Source organism: Aythya fuligula, chromosome Z (assembly GCF_009819795.1).
Source record: "Aythya fuligula isolate bAytFul2 chromosome Z, bAytFul2.pri, whole genome shotgun sequence".
Classification (NCBI taxonomy): Eukaryota; Metazoa; Chordata; class Aves; order Anseriformes; family Anatidae; genus Aythya; species Aythya fuligula.
Genome location: NC_045593.1, coordinates 58,299,024 through 58,321,545, shown reverse-complemented (window position 1 = coordinate 58,321,545; position 22,522 = coordinate 58,299,024). Strand labels below are relative to the sequence as shown.

The 22,522-nt window shown below is 36.8% G+C and overlaps 1 protein-coding gene across 4 annotated transcripts in view; it reads right to left on the bottom strand.

Annotated features, from left to right (window-relative positions):
* PAM (peptidylglycine alpha-amidating monooxygenase) overlaps positions 1–22,522 on the bottom strand; it is a 143,617-nt gene that overhangs the window by 65,301 nt on the left and 55,794 nt on the right. For all 4 annotated transcript variants that reach the window (XM_032205407.1, XM_032205406.1, XM_032205408.1 and 1 more), the window contains exons 2-5: positions 20,225–20,736; positions 19,056–19,176; positions 9,386–9,443; positions 1,973–2,060 (exon numbers count right to left, since the gene is read on the bottom strand). In XM_032205407.1, the coding sequence (XP_032061298.1) occupies positions 1,973–2,060; positions 9,386–9,443; positions 19,056–19,176; positions 20,225–20,316 (359 nt within the window). In that variant the 5' untranslated portion in view covers positions 20,317–20,736. The remainder of the gene's footprint in view (positions 1–1,972; positions 2,061–9,385; positions 9,444–19,055; positions 19,177–20,224; positions 20,737–22,522) is intronic.

Below are 22,522 nucleotides of genomic sequence, written 5' to 3'. Positions count from 1 at the left end.
TAACTTCAATTTGGCTTTTGGTTCACAGGATCTGTCAAGAATTAGGATTACAGAACATCTTTTGAAGTCTTCATGACCAATCTCTCCAAGGTACAGAACCTTCTCAAATTCTTATTTGAGAAGAAAATTCTTATCTTCAAGAATTAAATCACATTCATCTTGCTAGGAACTTTAAGCACAACTTTACATCTGTTCCAGTCCACAAAATCTTTTTTATGTAAAAAGGTTTCTCATGATTCAGGGGAGGAGGCAACGTTATCCTGAAACCAAAAAAAAACTTATTTCAAGAATGCTTTCTAAGCTCATAAGAGAGAACCCCTTAGATACAGATTTACTAATTATTTGCAGTAACTTCATCTAGATACTGTAAGTGGCATGTTTGTCATAACAAAAAAGTAAACGCTGAAATTTTGACAAAAAGCTACATATATTTTTGTAAATTTTATTTAGCAAATTTGTCTCTTAGCACAAGAACTCTTTACATACACATATATCTTTGTACACATAGCTTCATATATATATCAATTATATTAATAGTACACTATCTCATTAAAATATTTAAATATATGTAATTTTATATATGCAGGTGTGTGTATAAATATTAATTAACTAGAGAGACTACAGCTACATTAAAGTCCACTGTCAACTTATAATAAACAAACAAAAAGCTTAAAATTTTTATCCTGACCAGGATAAACCATCAACACAGAAATCTTTTGGAGAAGAAACTATAGTCTGCTTAACAGTTGCCATCAATAAGGTCATTTCCTTAGTGACTCCTGATATGCCTCACAGGATTTGTTTCTTTTGAAGAGCAGGTTACTGAAAAACAGGTTACTGATTTAGTCTTCTAAATACAAATTAGCAGCCTAGATTTCTTGGTATCCAGTGGCGCCCTGCCACTATAGCTCCTGTCTCCTTCTCAGAGATAGGGAATTAGTCATAACGAATCAGAAAATCTTTTATCCGCCTTACAAAGGAGTCAGCTAAAAAAAAAAAAAGATAGGTGTAGAAAGACAGGAACATCATGAATTTCTTCTTCCTTCTAAGTTTTTCTACTTTTCAAAAAACTGTGACACTGGAAAAGGTTTTTGTGGAAACAAGCAACACAAGAACAAAAGAACAATGTGGTGATTTTACACAGCTGGGCAGCTGAGCTGCACCACATCCACTCTCTCACTCCTCCTCCTCAAGAAAACAAGGGAGAAAATACAATGGGTCAGGGTTTGAGATAAGGACAGGGAGATCACTCAACAATTATTGTCATGGGCAAAGGAGACTTAGCATAGGGAGATTAATATAATTTATTGCTTATCACTCGTATACTAGCACAGTGAAAAACTAAAAGTAAACTAAAAGCTGCTCCAGCACAGGTCCCCCACGGGTGGGCGGCAGCTCCCCCCAGAGCCCCTGCTCCTGCATGGGCTCCTCTCCACGGGCTGCAGCTCCGGCCCGGGGCCTGCTCCTGCGGGGGCTCTCCATGGGCCGCAGCCTCCTCCAGGCCACATCCACCTGCTCCACCGGGGGCTCCTCCACCCATGGGGGGGCTGCAGCGTGGAGATCTGCTCCATGTGGGACCCATGGGCTGCAGGGGGACAGCCTGCTCCACCAGGGGCCTCTCCCTGCACAGGCTGCAGGGGAACTGCTGCTGCCTGCCTGCAGCACCTCCTGCTGCACTGACCTGGGGGGCTGCCGGGCTGCTTCTCACTCCCCCTGCTGCTGTTGTGCAGCTTCCCCCCTCTTTTTTAAATCTGCTCTCACAGAGGCGCAAGCAACACCATTTATTGGTTTGATTCTGGGCAGCAGCAGGTCTCTTTGCAGCTGACTGAAACTGCCTCTTATCTATCATGTGGCAGCTGCTACATTCTTCTCACAAAGGCCACCCCTGCAGCCCCCTGCTATAAAAACCTTTCCTCAAAAACGCACTACAAACAATTAGATACAATAACAAAAGCAAGTCTGCATCTCTTACCAGTAATTTTCGGTAGAAGAGGGTTCATTACATCCAAAGAGTAACATGTGATGGACAGTGTCCATGCTGGCATGAGGTTTAAAGTCAACTGAAAAACAAAATAAAAAAATATCCTTACTCTCACGATGATTTACATAAGGAAGAGCATTTCATGCTATTATTTCTCTGTAATACTGAAAAAATTGGAAATATCCCAAACCACAATTTTTGTTGTAACCAGCCTAGTACAAATCTTAGCTTCAAAATCTGCATTTCTGCATTCGTGATTTAACAGAATTGTGTTTTTTTTTGTTTGTTTGTTTGTTTTTGACTTCTTCAAAGATACAAACATTAAATTACAGTTAAGAGCAAGTAGTACCTTGTGCATTGGTTGGAGCAATATCTTCATGATGTATTTCATTTTGTTTACGCTTTTACTGCACATTTCTTGGGACAATAGCTCTAAGAATAGAATTATGATTTATTCCCACTAATGTGACAACCCTTTTGGAAAGGAAAACAACGTCCGCTTAAAGTCAACACACTCGTTGCCCAAATATTTCTCATTATTAGAAACTTAGATGAAGGTGAATGTATGTCAGCACTCCAATGTCTCTGTTCTTTATCCAATGCCACAAAACCACTATTTTTGTTTCTCAAATATTTCAGTTCTGTTCAGTACTGAAAAAAGTTTACTAGATCACACTGTAGTAATATTGATCATAAATGTACAATACACAGCATTTCTAAAAATAAAACAAGATACATTGTGCAACTTCCTCTGTTATTACTGTGCCTGCCAGATGCAGGGAATGTGAAGGAATTTTTCTTCAGGCGAGACAAAGAAGAGGGTTGGAGGTTTTTAACCTTATTTTACAGCAGAAATTCCAAAACTGAGTCACTCCTTGCACTACATGTACATAAGCATTTAGGAGCCTCCAAGTAAGTGTCTTTTAGCTCTACGAGTGTTAGTATAGGCATATCAAGAAGCTGTAAACCACAGAAATGATTTCTACTTCAGAATTTTGCAGATTTACTTGCACTCTGAACTCAATATGTTAACAGCAGCTAATGCAGAGCTCCTGAAGTGAATGATGATGTGGATTATTGTCCTAGATTTTGAGAGGGGGAAAAAGAAAACAAAACAACAAAAATGGACAGCTTTCAACCCCTACTTTTTGGAGCTGAGATTTACAGTAAGAAATGAAGTAAAACAGCCACATGTTAAAGCATGGAAGTCGAAAGCTAGCTTGAATACATAAGGCTAACAGGTAGATTGTAAGAAATGAGCTTGTGGGGGGCCTGGTCTGGGAAATAAGAGATGCATCCACATGACCAGGGAAAAGAGGAAGCCAAAGTTACTCTAAGTGCTACATATTTTTAGGAATGAGTTTGCAGAAGTGATAAAGTCAGCAGCATGAAAGTCCAAAGATTGTGTAACATCTTTCTTCCTACTAGCAAATGTTACTCATTCCTTAGCCGTAAAACTAATCTGTGTTACATAATGATCTTATGTTTTGGTATTTTTATGACTAACAATTAGTAGTGAAACCATGATTTACTCTTGCATGGGGCAGATAATGCATTATGTTATATGGACTTCCTATCTTAGTTTTCAGGTGTTTTAAGCTACTATTGCCAATGCAAGCAAGAGAGGAAATTTCTGAAGGCATTCATCAGGAGTTTGTTCACAGATGTGAAATTTAATGATCTTTATTGCAGAACTCAATACCTGTACAAAAGGTACTGCAGCAACACCTTGAAAAACAGCCTTCAATAAAGGTTAAATTAAAGATTGGGCTTCTCATCTGCTGGAGACACTACCTCTTCTACTGTCTTAATGTTTCTCTTTAATCTCCTGCCACTCTCTCATTCTCTATAATTACTGTAATGAGTGAGTCAAGAGGTCTCTTATTCTTTACACAGTGTCCACCTACAATGACATTCTGGTGCACGAATGGGACCTTCAAGCACTATTATAAAACTTACTCTTAATAGCATAACAAATACTACTAGTATAAATAGAAAATAGAGCACTACAATTAACAAATTAAAACCAGATTTCTATGTGAACCACTTACACACATTACTCAAGCTTACATTTCATCATTCCTTCTGAAAGAATAATAAAAATGCTCGTGAGCTAAAGAAAGCTTTGCAAGAGTCAGCTACTCTTTTCTGGTATAGATATTTTCTTGGCAACACTGCCAGGTTTATACCAGTTTTCCAAAAAAAAAAAAAAAGATATAAAAAACTGATATAAAAAAACTGATATTTTGACCCTGGGGGGTCAAAACTAACCACACAAAAACCATCAACCCAAAACAATAACAAATAAAAAATGGTTAAAGCCATAAAAATTAGTGTCAGTTTCAAACCAAATACAATACCTGTTACAAACAAAGGCTTAAGAAATATCAAACAAAAGCCTCTAGTTACATTTCAAGCCTATACATTTTGTAAAAAAATGAATACAACACAAATCAATATGTAAAAGATTTGATTTCCTGTAGAAGAAAAAATCATAGTTTTGGAAAAACACAGTATCAACACCTGAGAATGGTATAAGTGGTATAGTTGGACAGCACTTCATACTTGAGAGTTATACACAAGATTGAGAAGAAAGCCTGAAAAGACTTTTACAGTTCAAAATTAGAGAAATAATAAACTCTGTATCAGTGATATTTACCTATTGTAATATGTGACTGGAATTGTACTGTTTGCTTACATGACTACAAACTGACCCAAGAGATTGGTACTTTTCTTACTAAAGCACTCAAAATGAGATATGAATTCAGCATTTTTAAATAAAAAAAAAAAACTTCTAAAAAATCTGAATTATTACTGTTTCTCTTTATTTATTTATTTATTTATTTTTTACTAACTGGTTATATTAGTTAATAATACTCTATTTAAAACCAAATGTTTGAAAAACAAAAAACAGGAAAAAACACAATACCACTTCTGATTTAGTTTCTTTTCAGGTATAGCCATCAAATAAATTTTAACTTTTTTATTATTATTTTTTAATGCACAGAGAAGCACTACAAAGTGATTAGTGAAATATGAGGAAGAGTTTCAGTATATAAACTAAATCCGAATCAAGTTTTACTTACTTTCCTGACAAAATACTACTATGAATTATGAACTCTAGAAGAAACAGGATAGAAATGAACAGACAGGACATTAATTAAAACATAACAGTATCTAGCTGAGGTATGGTCATAAAAAATAGATTTCTATGAAGTTTATCTTTACAAACAGCAATCCAATGATTGTTGATATTCTTTAAAAAAAACTAGCTCTTTCAGTATAATTGAGTTTAATCATATCAACACATCAATGTCCACAGTTTGACAGATTAGAGGTCTTCAATACAGTCAAGTCCCTATATAAACTTTGCTATTGCCAAGTAATATGCCACACTAGAGAAATAAACTTGCAGCATCTGAGAAGCATATACAGAAGGAAAATAATAAATCATCTATTTCCTTTTGTGTTGTTGAGTGTAATAGGTTTCATCTCATTTCTACAGCACATTCTGACAGATAGGGACTTACCATGAGTCTCCAAGAAAAAGACACGTTTATTTACTGGTCACCCATGTGAATGCACGTCAGAAGGTGATGATGACAGTCAAATTTCTTGGCTGAGTGACTCGCTGTCAGACTCGATTCTTAACAGTGTCTGTAGAACACCCTTTAGCTATCACTACAGCTCAGTAGTCAAAAGTTGATATTTATCGACGCCTGCGCCATTAAAGACTCAATCTGTTTTTCTGGTTTGTCTGTTTATCCATAAACATTAATCGGAAAGGAAGTGTAAAGACAAAACCATTATGTGATTTTCAGATGTGATCGGAATAATACTTTCTTGTAGCCCTTCTCTGGACATGCTCCAGGGCCTCAATGTACTTAGGGGCCCAAAACTGAACACAGTGCTCAAGGTGCAGCCTCACCAGAGCAGAGTGCAAGGGGATGATCACCTCCCTGGTCCTGCTGGCTACACTGTTCCTGATAGAAGCCAGGATGCCAATGGCCTTCTTGGCCACCTGGGCACACTACTAGTTCATGGTCAGGCAAGCATTAGTCAACGCCTCCAGCTCCTTTTCCTCTGCACAGCTTTCCAGCCATTCTGCCCTGAACCTGTAGCGTAGCGCTGCATGGGGTTGCTGTGGCCGAAGTGCAAGACCCAGCGCTTAGCCATGTTGAACCTCATCCCATTGGCCTCTGCCCATTGACCCATCCTGTCCAGGTCCCTTCTACCCTCCAGCAGATCAACACTTCCACCCAACTTGGTGTTGTCTGCAAACTTACTGAGGGTGCTCTCAATTTCCTCATTCAAATCATCAATAAAGATATTAAAGAGTATGGGCCCTAGCACCAACCCATGGGGAACACAACTGGTGACCTGCTGCCAGCTGGATTTCACTCTGTTCACCACCACTCTCTGGGCCTGGTCATCCAGCCAGTTTTTAACCCAGCAAAGAGTGTACCTGTCCAAGCCATGGGATGCCAGTTTCTCCAGGAGAATACTCTGGGAGACCATGTCAAAGTCTCTGTTGAAGCCTATATAGGCTACATCAACAGCCTACCACCTCATCCATCATGCAGAAGGACATGTTGGGTGAGTTAGGGCTGTTCAGCCTGGAGAAGAGAAGGCTCTAGAGAGACCTTATAGCAGACTTCCAGTTCCTAAAGGTGGCCTACAGAAAAGCTAGGGAGGGACTCTTTGTCAGTGGATGTAGTGACAGGACAATGAGTAATGGCTTTGAACTAAAAGAGGGTAGGTTTAGATTAGATGAGGGTGGTGAGGCACTGAAACAGGTTGCCAACTAGTAGCTGTGGATGCCCCATCCCTGAGGTAATTTATGCAGCTAAAACAACAAGTCCTCTCTTCCAAAGCCCTTATATTTCATCAATATACAACAAAACAGTGCTGCTGCAGGTTCTTTTAACAGAACCTGCTCTTCCATGCTCTGTTGGAAGGAGGAGGAGAGAGGCCAAAACCAGGAAAATAAAGGAAAGCATAAAAATATACACCAAAGAGAAGAGAAAACATTTACTTAGTGGTATTGAGTGTAAATAAATTGAATTGGAGGCAGAACACAGATTCTGGTCTTAGATTTATCACTATACTGTCTCAGAAACTCATTTTGTTTTCATTATGCATATTCACACCTATTGAGAGAACATATTGTCTTTTCAATACATTACTGAAAAAACAGCCAGTATGTCAAATCATCTTTTATTTTTTTTAATGCTGTCACAAAGATAAACAGGAATTAATGAGGGTTAATTATGTCATCTATTTGCAATGCAATGAATGCAGATTTTGCTTAAACCATTTAAAAATATAGACAAGATCCTATTAGAAAGATATATTTAATTTTCTATGTCAATATAATGATTATTAAAACAACACAAAATACTTGCATGCAAGTAAGTAAATACTAGGTTTTGTAGCACTTGAAGATATTAAGTTAAATTTCTTGGATGACGCCTATTGTAAAAATCTCTTTCCTGAGAAGAAGTTGAAATTTCTATTTATGTATTTTGTAAGATAGGTCAGTTTGTGTTCTTTGTATTTGCTACAGTCAGATATGTTTGAGTCTGGTCCTTCCAGTAATTAGGCAACTTGCATTGGTTGTGAAGACTCTAATCTGACAAACCTTTTCAACGTGAAGTCAATGAAAAGTGATTTCACTGAAGTCAGATGGAACTGATCACATGCTTAAGACTGACCCCAAGCTAATAATACATATTGGTGGAAGTGACCAAAGAGGAAAAAAATAATTTAAATTTATTTTCAAAATATCCAAATATAAGATGTTGTAAGCAATACTCTTGAGGGAAATCTTCATGTTCACAGAACTGGATTTTCTTTCTAATTTGCTGATCATGTTCCTATTGCTCTCCAAAGCTTCATATAACAACTAGAATGGTTTTGTTGCCCAGACCTTGTATTGCTTTGTATTATGTGTATTCAAGCACAGTGATCATTGGAAAGATGATTAAATCTGGTCAAAATCTGATTAAAAAAAGGAAACATGAAAACAAGAAGTTTCTCAGTTGTCAGAGAAAAAATTGGTTTTCTGGCTGAATCACATTGAGATTTTACACAAATTCCATTTTTAATTATTTTAGTAGGTCTTTCTAAACGTATACACCACTAGAAGTATTTTGTATGGATTTAATACATGTAAACACCAAATGACAGAAATAAATGTGCAGCAATCTAATAAATAATTAAACTATGCAATTTTGCAACTCAATGAAGCACTAAAAAATAAACTGCTTAAACAGCAGGTTAGTGGTATGCCTTTCTATGAATTACTTGAAAGCAGAAGAGTCAATCGCATGCATTGCATGGTAAGCTGCAAAGTTTATCAGAGAATGAACATTCAATTCCTTTCATTATTTATTTTTTTTTCCTGGGGTCAGACTCACACATAAAACGTAATTTCATGGTCAGGGGCCAACTTCTTTGCTAAGCAGAAATACAGGGAAAGCATTGAAGAAAAAATAACTTTTTTTTTTTTTTTTCAGTTACCAAAATGTAACATGAAAGACTGAAAACAAGACTCCATATCCTAAAGGATTTCCACATAGAAATCTACATGGAACAATAGTCTCATAATACTCTAAAACAAAAATACAGAATTTCTATCATATTTACTATAAATGCAGATATTCTGAAAGACAACAAGGGATAATAATATAGACATTTTCAGTTTAAAGAACATACTGATAGTGAAACTATCTAAAGAAAAATCATCATGCTTTCTCTCTACTTGAACAACTGCAGGTTCACAAGCAAGGAAAACAAAATTGAAAGTACCCTCAAAAACCTTCTGAACAGATGGTATTGCTTTGCAGATCTGTATGATCTCTGTGCTGGTACACTATTTCCCACTGTTTGTCTGCCACCTTTTTCAAGCTACAAAATTAAAAAAAAATGGAGGGGAGAAGTTTTTTTTTTTCCTCTTTTCTTTCCTTTTTTTTTTTTTTTTTCTTCTTCTTCTCTTCCCTGGATAAGTAAAATCTTACTGCAGCCAATGTAGACTGTAAGTGCAAAGGATTTACAGCCTCCACCAGTAGGTAAATAAACAGTGTGTTCAGTGGAGCAGAATTAAGTATCCGGCCAGAAGACAGGAAACCAATACTTTACAAATGAGGCTGTTTGATATTGACTGCCAGAGGCATCTGCATGCAGCTCCTTAACTACTATTACTCATGAATCTCTCCAGATACAGTTTGTTACCTTGACTCTAAGTAGCGCTCTCTAGTTTGTTTCTGCATTAGTCATGATGAATGCATTTTAGAAACTTTGACAGCCAAAGATTAAGTCAATATCAGTCAATGAAAAAAAAAAGAAAATTCTGACCTTCTTCAAAATGGTTCGCTTAAGTTCTTATAGTAAACCAATACTTACCTACATAAGCTTCATCATCCACTGGCAGGGGTACTGACATGCAGAGGTAGGTATCAGACTGTTCAAAGAGAAAAGAAGAGAAATTTTCATTTTAAAATGAAAAGATGAAATCAACTTTAGGTCCTACAGAAGTGCCATCAAGGAAAAACACCACTTGCTTTACCAAGATATTTGTCCAGCAATTATGTAGGATGTCTAGATTACTGTAAGAAATTAATTCATTGCTATATTTATATGTAACAGAGATTACTCTATAAGGTCATGGATATGGTTTGTAGGTTGACAGTTATGCTACCATCTAATTTAAATTTTATTTTTCATACTTAAGGCTGTTTAAGAAAGAAAAGATCATCAAATACTGGCATTTGTCTACAACTATGAACTCCAAATCTGACAGGACTTTCTCTTTCATGAGGACTGGGCAAAGCAGACAAAGAAAAAATTCCTCCTACAAGAAGCTTCAAATTAATTAAAGATACTAAAGATAGGCTTAAACATTTTGGAAGCCACTGAGAAGGAAAGACAGGTACAATGGTGATAACAATAAGTGATTACACAGGGCAACAACGTGCACAGATAAGAAACTGACTTTGGTGTTTTTGATAGATGATGGGAAGTATGAACAAAGGTCAGCTTATGCAACTGATATGAATGCCTTTGTGAACTCTAGGTATATGCATCTACACAGTGAACATTGAACATGCAAACTGAAAAGGAAATAGTCTTTTTTTCTATTTTGCCTGGATTTTGAAGTAATTAAATATATATATATATATTTTAAACTTCATTTGAACCTTATACCCAAACTTTGAAAGTCAACAGCAGAAATGCTTCACAGCGTGAAAGAAATAAAAACCAAAGAATCTGCTGTTTATTTGTAACGCAAACTTGAGTTTAGTCACGCAAACTGCCTGGACCAAAAATAAAGACAAAATGCACTTTTTTGAAAGCATTGTTTACCCAATTGCAAATTAAATTAGTTAAGGACAGAGTATTACGAGTGAACAGAGACATAATGGAATGAGATTTTATAACTTGTGACTTAATGTCTACACAGATTATTAGAAGTTTAAATGAATCCATATTTTTGTCTTTCTTATCGTAATCAAAGATTGTCATCTGGAAGTTGCAAATGTATTAAAAATGGTATTGTGCTACTTATTTACGTGAGCTGTTGCAGAACTGTTACGTCTCTTTGGCTTGCTGTTCTAACACATCTACAAGTAGCAACTGTCTCAACTGAACATCTTTCATGCTCTCTGTTATCTCTCTTCAATGCTTATAATCTCTCTTACATAGTATATATATAGTGTAGTTTAGACAGTCTTTGTTAATCTGATCTGCATTTAGGAAGGCTCATGTATTAATCCAATGGATGAGTGAAAAAACAGCAACAAAAAGACTTCCTGCTTTGCAAAAAAAAAATTAAAGAAGGAATATTCAAAGTCTTTTACTTCCATCTATCTGTTATCATTTATATTGCTGTAGGATAGCCACTTTCAGATTGTTCTCCAAGGTAATCCAAAGCAAATTCCTCCAAACAATGAGTTTTTAATGGTTCTTTTAACACGCTGAGCCTAGAGATCATCAGTACAGGCAAAGCCATGAATTGTTCCCAACCCATTCTATACAAGGCATAGTTTCATATCCCTTACCCCTGTCCTTAAAGTAGTTCCATTCCACAACCCCATATTATTTTCAGTTTGTCCCCCTCTTCTTTCCTAAAAGCAGAGAAACTAAGAAACAAACCTGCTAAATTACCCTAAACACAACCTCCGCTTAAAATATTTCCAATAGCTGTAAAATAAAAAGCACTGAAGCACATTTGAAGAAAAAATATGCCAAGATAATAGATGAATTAAAAGTAGTATTACAAATTAATAACATAGAACTATCATTATCTGTTAAACATAACAATCTGGACTAAAACTCCAAGCCAATAGACCAGGTTGCCCAGGGCCCTGCCCAGCCTGCCCTTGAACACTTCCAGGGATGGGGCATCCACAGCTTCTGGCTGGCAACTTGTTCTAGTGCCTCACCACCCTCCAAGTGCAGAATTTCCTCGTAACACCTAGTCTAAATCTCCCCTCTTTTAGTTTATAGAGTCACAGAACATCAATAGTTGTAAGGGACCCATGAGGATCATCAAGTCTCATGGCTCCACACAGGACCACATGTCTGAGAACATTGTCCAAATGTTTCTTGAACTCCGACAGACTCAGTGCTGTGACCACTTCCTTGGGGAGCCTGTTCCATTGTGTGACCACCTTCTCGATGGAGAACCTCTTCCTAATATCCACCCTGATGCAGTCTCATGCCATTCATATTCTTGGGTCCTATCACTGGTCCCCAGAGAGCGGAGCTCAGAGCCCGCCCCTCCACTCCCCTTATGAGGAAGCTGTAGGCCACAATGAGGCCTCCCCTCAGTCTCCTCTTTTCTAGACTAAGCAAACCAAGTGACCTCAGTCACCCCTCATGTATCTTGAAATGCATGCTTCAAGTATAAAACTGTTCTCCCTTGTCCTATCACTATCTGCCTGAGTAAAAAGTCACTCTCCATCTTTTTTACAAGCCCCCTTTTAAGTACTGAAAGGCCACAATGAGACTGCAGGGAAACTTGAAGCTGTCTTTTCTCCAAGCCGCACATGTCCAGTTCTCTCTGCCTTTCTTCATAGTAAAGTAACTTCAGACCTCTGATCATCTTCTTATGCTCCTTTTATATGCATCTGCTGTTAAACGTAGTTAGAGAAAAGATGACTTGTTCAAATAGATCATGCAGTCAATTAATGCAATCATTCTGAAGTCTTTGTCATTACTGGTGTGAAAACTCATGCTGGCATAGTTGGAGGGATTTTCCATGTAATTTATTTTATTTTATTTTATTTTTTACATACAAGTCAGGTTTTATTTAGATTATAAAGAAAACAAATGAAAAATCAGCTAGTGTATTCACAAAAGAATTTCTGGTAGTTTATCTTGAATTATCAGCACCACAGTTTTTCCCCTTCCATCTCCTGCCCTCCTTCCCCTCTTCTATTCATTAAAGGAAGAACCCTTGTCATTAACATCCATTATTGACTCATAATTGCATTATTTCTCATAAAGCTCTGGTATTGACATTCACTGTGCCAGGGTCCAGATTGATATTTAACAGAATTTTACTTTTTGCGGAATTTCACCATAAGAAATAATCAAGTCATTCACACAATTTTCTCCAGAGTCAGAGTCAGTCTTGGGATCTTTGGATGAGGTCTCAACTTGACTGTCTTAGATAAACTAAAGAGGTGCCAGTAATTTATGGGTATCTGACATAGGACATTTACTCCCTGTTTTATGTATTGTTATCTGATACAGTATACCCACACAAACTGGAGATGAGAAATTATAACCAAGGATGTCAAACTTACTTAGTTCTTAGAAATAAAACTACAAACTTGGGTATACAGGTATTACAAGTCACCATACTGGCAGAAGTTCGAGATAAGCAAAACGTACAAAAGATGCTCAAGATCACAAAATCACAGAATCACAGAATTTCTAGGTTGGAAGAGACCTCTAGATCATCGAGTCCAACCTCTGACCTAACGCTAGCAGTCCCCACTAAACCATATCCCTAAGCTCTACATCTAAACGTCTTTTGAAGACTTCCAGGGATGGTGACTCCACCACTTCCCTGGGCAGCCTGTTCCAATGCCTCACAACCCTTTCAGTGAAGAAGTTCTTCCTAACATCTAACCTAAAACTCCCCTGGCTCAACTTTAGCCCATTCCCCCTTGTCCTGCCACCAGGCATGTGGGAGAACAGACCAACCCCCACCTCGCTACAGCCTCCCTTGAGGTACCTATAGAGAGCAATAAGGTCGCCCCTGAGCCTCCTCTTCTCCAGGCTGAACAAGCCCAGCTCCCTCAGTCGCTCCTCGTAGGACTTGTTCTCCAGGCCCCTCACCAGCTTCAATGCCCTTCTCTAGACCCGCTCAAGCACCTCGATGTCCTTCTTGTAGCGAGGGGCTCAAAACTGAACACAGTACTCGAGGTGCGGCCTCACCAGAGCTGAGTACAGAGGGACAATCACCTCCCTAGCCCTGCTGGTCACACTGTTCCTGATACAAGCCAGGATGCCATTGGCCTTCTTGGCCACCTGAGCACACTGCTGGCTCATATTCAGCCGACTATCCACCATCACTCCCAGGTCCTTCTCTGCCTGGCAGCTCTCCAACCATTCCTCTCCCAGCCTGTAGCTCTGCTTGGGGTTATTGTGCCCCAGGTGCAGGACCCGGCACTTGGCCTTGTTAAACTTCATGCAGTTGACCTCAGCCCATCGGTGCAGCCTATCCAGATCCTCCTGCAGAGCTTTCCTACCCTCAAGCAGATCGACACATGCACCTAACTTGGTGTCATCTGCAAACTTACTGAGGGTGCACTCAATGCCCTCGTCCAGATCATCGATGAAGATATTAAAGAGGACCGGCCCCAGCACCGAGCCCTGGGGGAAAGATATATATAAAAAAATCACAAAAGAAAGCAAAAAACTTGTAGAATCCATTAAACAAGAGAAACTCTACACACAGCCTTTCCACACCAACAGTATCTCACTAAATTACATCTTTTATCACTTTTTGCACTTTTAGCAGTGCAAAGTTTCAAATGATTATTTAAGAACTCAACCAATACTGTACCAAACTAATGTAGAAAAGAAGAGTTTGTCCAGACTCAAATACAGTAGTGATAAATTAAAAAAAATCCCTATTTTTAATCACACAGAATGACTTGAGATACAGTGTTAATTGAACTGCAATATATTATCAGTATTTCTTACTTGCTTTGCAGCAAACACAGGTATTCACAACAGCAAAAATGTATTACTGGCAGAGTAAATATGTTTACCTGCATTCTCAATAACGCTTTCACAAAATAGCCTTCACTTTGCTTAACAATACTGGTTTTGTATTGTGTTTGCTCAAATTTAGCTGATCCCATCCCTTTTTAGAAGATAAAACGTGCTGCTTCACATTTAAATAATCAGTCCTTGAGTAGTATTAATTTACTGTGAAGAACAATAATTTTTATACCATTCTCAAGTATAAGGAATGATTATAGAATGTTTCCCTCAGATCTGCAAAAGCACCACAGCCGTCCTCTCCACAGCTCCTAAATTTCTTCCATCCTTCAGCACCACACCAAAATTATTCTTCACATGACATATTAGCGGCAATTTTTTCTTACTGTGCAATTAGAATAAGCATTAAGAAAAAAAAAAACAAAACAAAAACAGAATATTTATGTACTGCAGGTATTTTTACCCCACATCTAAGAAGTGGTAGCATTTGAAAGCACCAAGAAATATAAAATATTTATTAACCAAGTCAGAAAACTATTCTACTTCACTGGTTTTCCGATTTGTATTGCTTGAATATACACTTCAGTGATGTTGTTCACAAAGGCTGCTTGGAACATTTTCACAGGCATGTTTGTGTTTGACATTTATGCCAAAAGAATGCACAACCCAGGGGCAGATTCTCACAGTTAGCAAACTTCCAACCCATGTAAAGTAGATGGTTCTCTCTGATTCACTCACAGGGCAGCAGGGCAGCCAGAGCTACAGAACATAAGGCAAAAAAGAACTACAACAAAAAACAACAACACAAAGTCACTGAGTATAGGTAATCATTAGAATAAAATGCATGTTTTTCATAGCAACCTTTCCACTGCCTAGACAGCATAAGATACATTCTCTTAATGCAGGGGCACACAGATAACCTAACAATACAAGGACAGACTTGGTTCCAGACATGTTCAAATCTTTCCACCAAGAATTACACCACCTTCATCATAATATGGAGCTACCTGTGCAGACCATACAAATGGTCGGAGTTTCTTTCTCCTCCACCACCTCCTGCCATTTGGAAGTGTGTACCTATTGCTCTGTGAGCCACCTGTGTATTTTATATGTTAGCTGTAAGCTCCTGCATTAAGAGAATTCAATGATTCCTACAAAAAAGGCATTCCAGAACAACTATGTGAATATTCATAATCCACAAAGACTCTTCATGGTATTATCAAAAATTCACGTCAATTTCAGAGAATACATACAGATGGTTAGACTTTCCAGAATCCAAAAAGTTTGTTTCATTTTTAGCATCTGTTTTCAATGAGAATTACTGAGAAATACAATGGACTTTGGAAAATAAAACTAAATGTAACTGCCTACAGAGACACTATGGAAGACCTCACTTCAGCGGCAGAATTATTTCAGTAGTTCCCATTCCTTTTCAGGCCTGGGGATATTTTTGACTAAACAAGCAATAACTCAGGCCCTTCTAGAACAATTCTTATGTTACACAAACCTTCTGATTGCAGGTCTATCACAGGTCACACAAGTCCACTGGTCATGAATTATAAACAAAGCACTAATTAGTTCCATTAGACACCTTTCTGCTCACTATGATTCTAGACAGAAATATGACTGTCACATTTGTGAACCACCAACACAGAAGGAGGACAGAATTATGTTTGTGACATCTACTCAAGGTATCAATCTGTGTCCAAGCAGGGAATTCAGCAAGTTGTAATCCTACATGTTGCTGGGAAAAAGAGAAAGCTGGCATTGAAACTTTCAGTTTACCTGAGTTTAGAGTAGTCACAAAAATTAGCACTTTACAGTTTTAAGTCATGCAAGTAAATTTAAAAAACAGATAATCTGAAGACACAGCAAACACAATACAGTTTTCTGAACAGTTACTAGTGCCATCATAGTTAGCTAAAGTTGTGCTGTCTAGTCTCCAGCTGCCTTACTCTTTTGAAAGCACTAGCTTCCAGTATGAGTTGAATCCTATTTGTCAACCTCTCACAAACGTAGTTGTTTCAGAAAATTTGAAATGGTGTGTGGTACCTACGTTTATTTAGCTAAATACATATATTTTTGTGAGGCTGTGTTTTAATCATTCAGAAAACTGAACTCAAGCTTACTTAAATTACTCGACATGCATGTTCAAAATAAGACAGTTGATTTACTGAGAAATGGTGAAATGAGAAACAGAACTTATAAGATAAAGCATATCTCAGAAATTTAGGATAAAATCTCTTAACATAACCTTTCCAGCATTTTTTTGTGAGCAGAACATACTGACAGAAACTCTTACTAAGAAACTTGCAAAGCTGCCCAGTATCAGGTTTCTCACCTTTAGAAGGTCCTAATGCTATCTAGTTATTTAAATTAAAAAATAGTATGCAAGAAGCAATTCAAAGAGTTTTGTAGAAACATGTATTTCAAATGTCAAAGAAAATGCTTAAGAGCAATAATGAAGTTAATTGGTGGCAGAAGGAGGCGGAAGAGCTGAAGTTGTTTCGTGATACAATTCATGGCTTACAGAAAATATCTTAAAATTGTAAAAATTCAGCCACTAAGTTTGTAGAAACAAGTGGCAACTGGGCATTTAAATGTGATTTACAAATACCTTTTTCAAGAAGAAGCAAACAGCCCAACCCCCCCCTTTTTTTTTTTTTGGCTATTAGGCAACTACTGAACAGCCACAGTGCCTTTTTCCATACACACTATTATTTTTATGTTCTTTGTGAAGGACATGATGTAAAAGAAGAAGTCTTTCACACCACAAAAAAAGATATCGCTCAGTTTGTCAGATTAACCATTTGCTTATCTAAATAAAAGTTCCACTTCTTTGCATTAAATCACAGCTTAATGATCTAGCTGAAGTGTAAGACATGATGAAGAACAGACCATATGGAACGTACTCGTGTTACTCTACAGATACTATTTTTTTCTCTAGAATTTAACTCATTCACAACTTCTCTAATAATTTCTGTTCATCCTCCTTTTTATGTTTTTTTTTTTTTTTTTTTCATTTTTACCATAAAAATTGTTAAGATTCAGAACTCAGGAACTGAATTTAGTCACAACCAAAATAACAATACATCTCCAGAAATCTGTTACGAAAGCATTTTAAAAATTGCACTTGTCCCCTTGCTCATTGGCATCTTTCATGAATAAAGATAAACTTACAGATAGGCCCTGGAATTACAAACCTGTATATGCTTCTATGTAACTGTTAGTATGGACAACTTGCAGATCTGCAGTCACTGACCACATAAATCTGCCAACAATTAGGGCCAAAAGACACATGAAGAAGATAGCAAGGTAGTAAACTGCTACTACAGAAGAATTTCCTCTCTAAAGATGATTATTCACGATTAGCCACAAGTGAACTAACTGCACTGAAACTAAAAAGCTGTTGGTTAATTCCTTTTGTGAACCACAAGAAAATAAGCAACAATGACCGGAAAGGCAATCTTTGCTGTGGATATAAGAGTTTAAGCTGCCTAAATAGCAACCAGGTTTCCTGTTCAGCTACTGTGGGGCAGTGTGGAAGGAGGAGGGGAAATAGAGGGGGCAAGGGGAAAGAGTTGGTGAAACAAAGAAAGGAAAGTATGAGCTGGACAGTGGCATATAAGGCTAGGAATTATTATTACCTTTTAAAGAATTAGTTTGGAAAGTTGCTTTCTATTGCTGTCTGTCTTCTCCATCCCTCCCCCAAATCTATACTACAGCGTAACATTTAAGTTCATGTAAAAGCTGTTGGATATAAGCATACAGGCATGTGAAGAGAATTATTTCCCAACAACTATTATTATAGCCTTAACTAAAACTTATGTAATTACAAATGTTCACCTTGAAGAATTCAAAGTACTTTTCACTCTCTCAGAAAGGAATGTTTAATGTTTTGTTGCAGGCAAGTTAGATAAAATAGAAGAGCAATACTCCTGTTTGCAATTACTGGAATGACATCACTTGCTCTAAATTATATGTTCCAAAGGGGTGGTCCCCAATAACTGAAAACCTCATTTTCCCTTTAGTATTTTTTGAAACTGCTATCTGCAACAATGAGTCATCAGCTACTGCAGCACAACATCCTGCTCTTTCCAAGCATCTGCAGCCCTTTAAAAGGGACGTGGTCTTTTAATGAAATATATAGTTCCCTGCATTGCCTCACTGAAAATTAAAAAAACAAGAAGCCACGCATTGTTTATCTTCCTTAATGAAACTACACGATAGTAAAAACACAGACTTTTAAGTGAATCTTAAAAATGTTGATGTTAGAACTCCTAACTAGTTTCTTTAACTGACTTGGCTCAATAGATAAGCAACTTCAAGCTCAAAAGAGTATGGAAATATAACTGATTTACAGTAGCTGTTCTTGAATATTTTAAGGCTTAACATACTATGTCAAAAGTATTAAGCTTGTGAAATGCTTTCTGTTTTTTCTCTCAGTTTGTCAAAGTTGCAGCAATGTTCAATTTCATGGAACTAAATCCACTGAGGCCCTATCTGAGATTTGGTTTAAGCTCAAATTCTAAATTTTTGTCTCAATAGCACAGCTGCATATGTTTCACTTTAATAAAACTCATTCTTTTAATAAGCTTCAGCAATTCAGCTTATGAAACCAACGTGTTACAAACAACACTAGTCAGATGAAAATTTTTCAATCATTTGAAATTACTTTTCAGATTCCTACTTTCCTCTGGACATACGCTGATCTACTAAAGTTACTGTTTTCTTTGTTCAGTTTATATCAGTGATATTTTAGGCAAGGATGCATTTTTCTGGCCTACAAGGAAAAACAGTAAGTGGCAAAAAGAAAAAAAATCATTTTTCTCACCTGCTTAGGCGTCACTCCAGGCATGCGAATGTCCAATGCAAAATCTGACAGTCCAAGTGAAATCACTGGCCTGTCACTTCCAAGGCATTCACTGGAAAGAGATCTAGTAGCATCTTTATACCTAAAAAGGAGAACACATTTCAAAAATACTGATTTTTATTCTACCTTTCTGGAAGAATAGGCCTTAAGAACTAGAAAAGAAGTTTGACAACATGGGAGTAAAACTGGCAATTTCACTTCTTCATGTGCTCTGGAAAACATTTTAATGAACCATCAGATGGACTAGTCTGGAAAACATTAGCTGAAAATGTAATCTGTCATTTCATCTAGGTAACTGTCTGAGGTAGATGGATGTACAGACAGAATTATTTCACTAGAATAGGTTAAGTAGCATTAGTCACTCAAGACAGAAGTATTTTTGGTTGTTTTTGTTTTAAGACTATGTATCTGTTGCATAATTCAATACAAATTAAATTTAAATAATGTGTAAAGGGGAAATTTTTTAACTCTAACAGCATTACATATATAGCAATCCCCATTACAAGCAGAAAAGCAAAACAGCAGGTTTTGCCAATTCACATGAATATCAGTATCTATATTGACTGCAACATATAAACAAATTAAAAAAACAATATAGTAAAATACTTCCAGGAGAGAAAAAAGGCTATTTCTCTTGTGCACCCTACATTCAAGTTTGCCTATGCAATTTTACATTCAACCTCCTCCTTTAAAGTTTCCCAGATTTCCCAAAGTAAATTTGTTAACACTTTTTTGATAAAAAACATCATTTTAGAGTGCTAGCTATCTAGGGTAGGTAAAATGTATTTACTCACCATGTAAAGTCTGAAATATACCCGTAGCATTACGTAAAATGTTACTAATTAATTATAATTAGTTATAATTATCATTAACAATATTGTTTTTATCATCCTGATGATAAGCATCCTAAACTCCCATTTTAGAACTACCTGTGGAAAAAAACAGTTTCTGTCATTAATGACGAGAGTGCCATTTAAATTTTTGCAAATAAAACTCAGAACAGATGATCAAAACCAAACAAATAGCATATACTTTTTTGTCTAGGACATGCTTTTTCATACTTTCATTATATAATAAGTGATCGCAGCCCTAAGAAGCATGCATTCAACACGTCTTCTTGCATAACCCACCTCTTGAAAACAGAAAGTGGGCTTCTGAAACCCAAGCAGTTGTTTTGAAAAACAAGAAACAGTATTAGCAAGTTGTTAACGAGGCCAGCCATGTCCACCCTGCTGTTCCTGGCCCGATTAAGGGAGCAGAAAAAGGGCAGTGCAGCTCGATCAGCTGTGATCCTGACAATTAGACAGCAGCAGCAGCATCAATTCACTACTTCATTATTATGTGCTCTGCAGGCATCCTCCAGCTTCTGACAGACCATCTGTCTTGGAAGGTGATGAACTGTAAATCAGGAAACTAGATGACGCTATGTTGTCTTTATTATTAGCTGTAAAAATCTGTTGAAGGATCTTCCCTTGGAGATCGATGACACTGTGCCTTCGTTCACTTAAGGTGCTGAAACGAAGTAGCACTCCTGTTCTTTCTCCCCAGGTTGTGCAGTTAAATCTGCATGTTCTTTATCAGTCCACGGTGCCAGAGACTCCCAGTGGCATCACAGAGACCAGCGTCAGTCATCTTTCAGAACCTGTAAAAATAGAAGCAGATAAAGGATGACTAACAGATGACAGCATTAGTTCTTAGCAAATCCCCATTGAGGATTTTTGACACATTGGGAAGTACTTTCACCAGACAGCCCAACCCAGTGAAGAATGCTCCACGTCTATCGATTCCTCCCCCCTCCTCCACACAGAATCCAGAACTGATATGCAGAACTCACTCTGGAACACATTTTACATCTTCGGAAAAATCCCCAACAAAACATTAACAGGTAAAAGGCAAAATTTGGAGCATTTTGTGTATATTCTATAAGCAGTTAAAAAAGCCAAACACTGATACAGCAAGAACCAAGGTCTGCAAATGTTATCAACTATCACTAAATGATTCTGCATTTATAGCAGGCTGGGATAATGTTTTATTTTTAATACAACCTGTAATATACCATTATGTCATTAATGTATCTGCTCCTTGTGTACTGTAGTTATTATTGTTATCCATTTCAGATAATTGATACTAACAAATCATTTTCAGAAATACTAAAACAAGAACTACTGAGATCAGACTGCTTTATGTTACTTGAATACTTATTTCTATATTTTTCTCTTACGGTTATTTCAGCTTCAGCCATTACTCTCCTCATTGCTTTAATTAACTTCAACTTTAACTGCCTTTATCTCCCTACTTTAGCTGATTACACACTCAATTTCAAAAATTTAAAAGGTTTTTATAAGTATGTTAGAAAGTAATAGTGTGTGTTACTGAAAATATATACAAATGGTTGGGGGTTCTTTTTGAGCATTACTACTCCAGCAAAGAAAAATTTCAAGTCACTAATAAAACCGATCTTTAAAATGTATTATTTAGTAATTCTTTAAAAATTAATATTAAATACAAAACCAATGTAAATAAGAAGAAAACTACCTTCCAGCCCCTGAAAAACATGGACAAAATATTGCTATAAGGATGAAGAAGCAAAAAACTGTTCTGAAATGAATTCCCATTTCAAGAAAAATCACTTCCATTTCAAGGCATACTCACTGAAAAGGTTTCAAAAAGTGCTTATGGATAGACTAAAATCCATGCTGGCAACTTGCCTGATGTTTAGCAGATATGCTGCTTTTGCACTGAACAATTTTTAAGAGATAACAATTTAAAAACTTTATTAAATTAAACATTATTAAAGATTCTATTCTTTATTATTAAAGAATCTATTCTTCACTGAAGGATGACACAAAAGATTCCATCACAACTAGAAATAGACTTAGATTTCAGCTTGCCAAAAACATGCCAAATCTGTCTAAAATTCATGCAAGCGTTGAAACGAGACTAATTCTTTTTGTTTATGTAAATTCTCATGTCTTCCTTTCTGTGATCTTTATCTTGACTAGTGAACTATGGAAAACTGCAGAACATGTCAAGGATTGCACTACGATGAAAACTGAACATTATTTTAAAAAAAGAGTGAGATACACTTCACAAAAAGTAGACAACTATAAAGATGGAGGACTTAATTACTTTTACTCTTGAGGGCCTAATTATACAACAGTAACTGAGTAGCATCTTCGCAAGTTATTTGAAGTTCTAGCATAGCTTCAGTACATATGCAAGAAAGGAAAACTGGTCATCACAGACAGAAAAAAACCACATACTTACGACCTTTTCATAGACATGCACACATACAAAATTATTTCTTATCAAAACTGAAAATTACATTACACTGACACACCTAACTGTGAGATTCAAATCCAAAACAGAGCTGGGGGCACTTTGCAGAATACTGATTCAACTTGATACATTTTTTCTAGTAAGTTAAA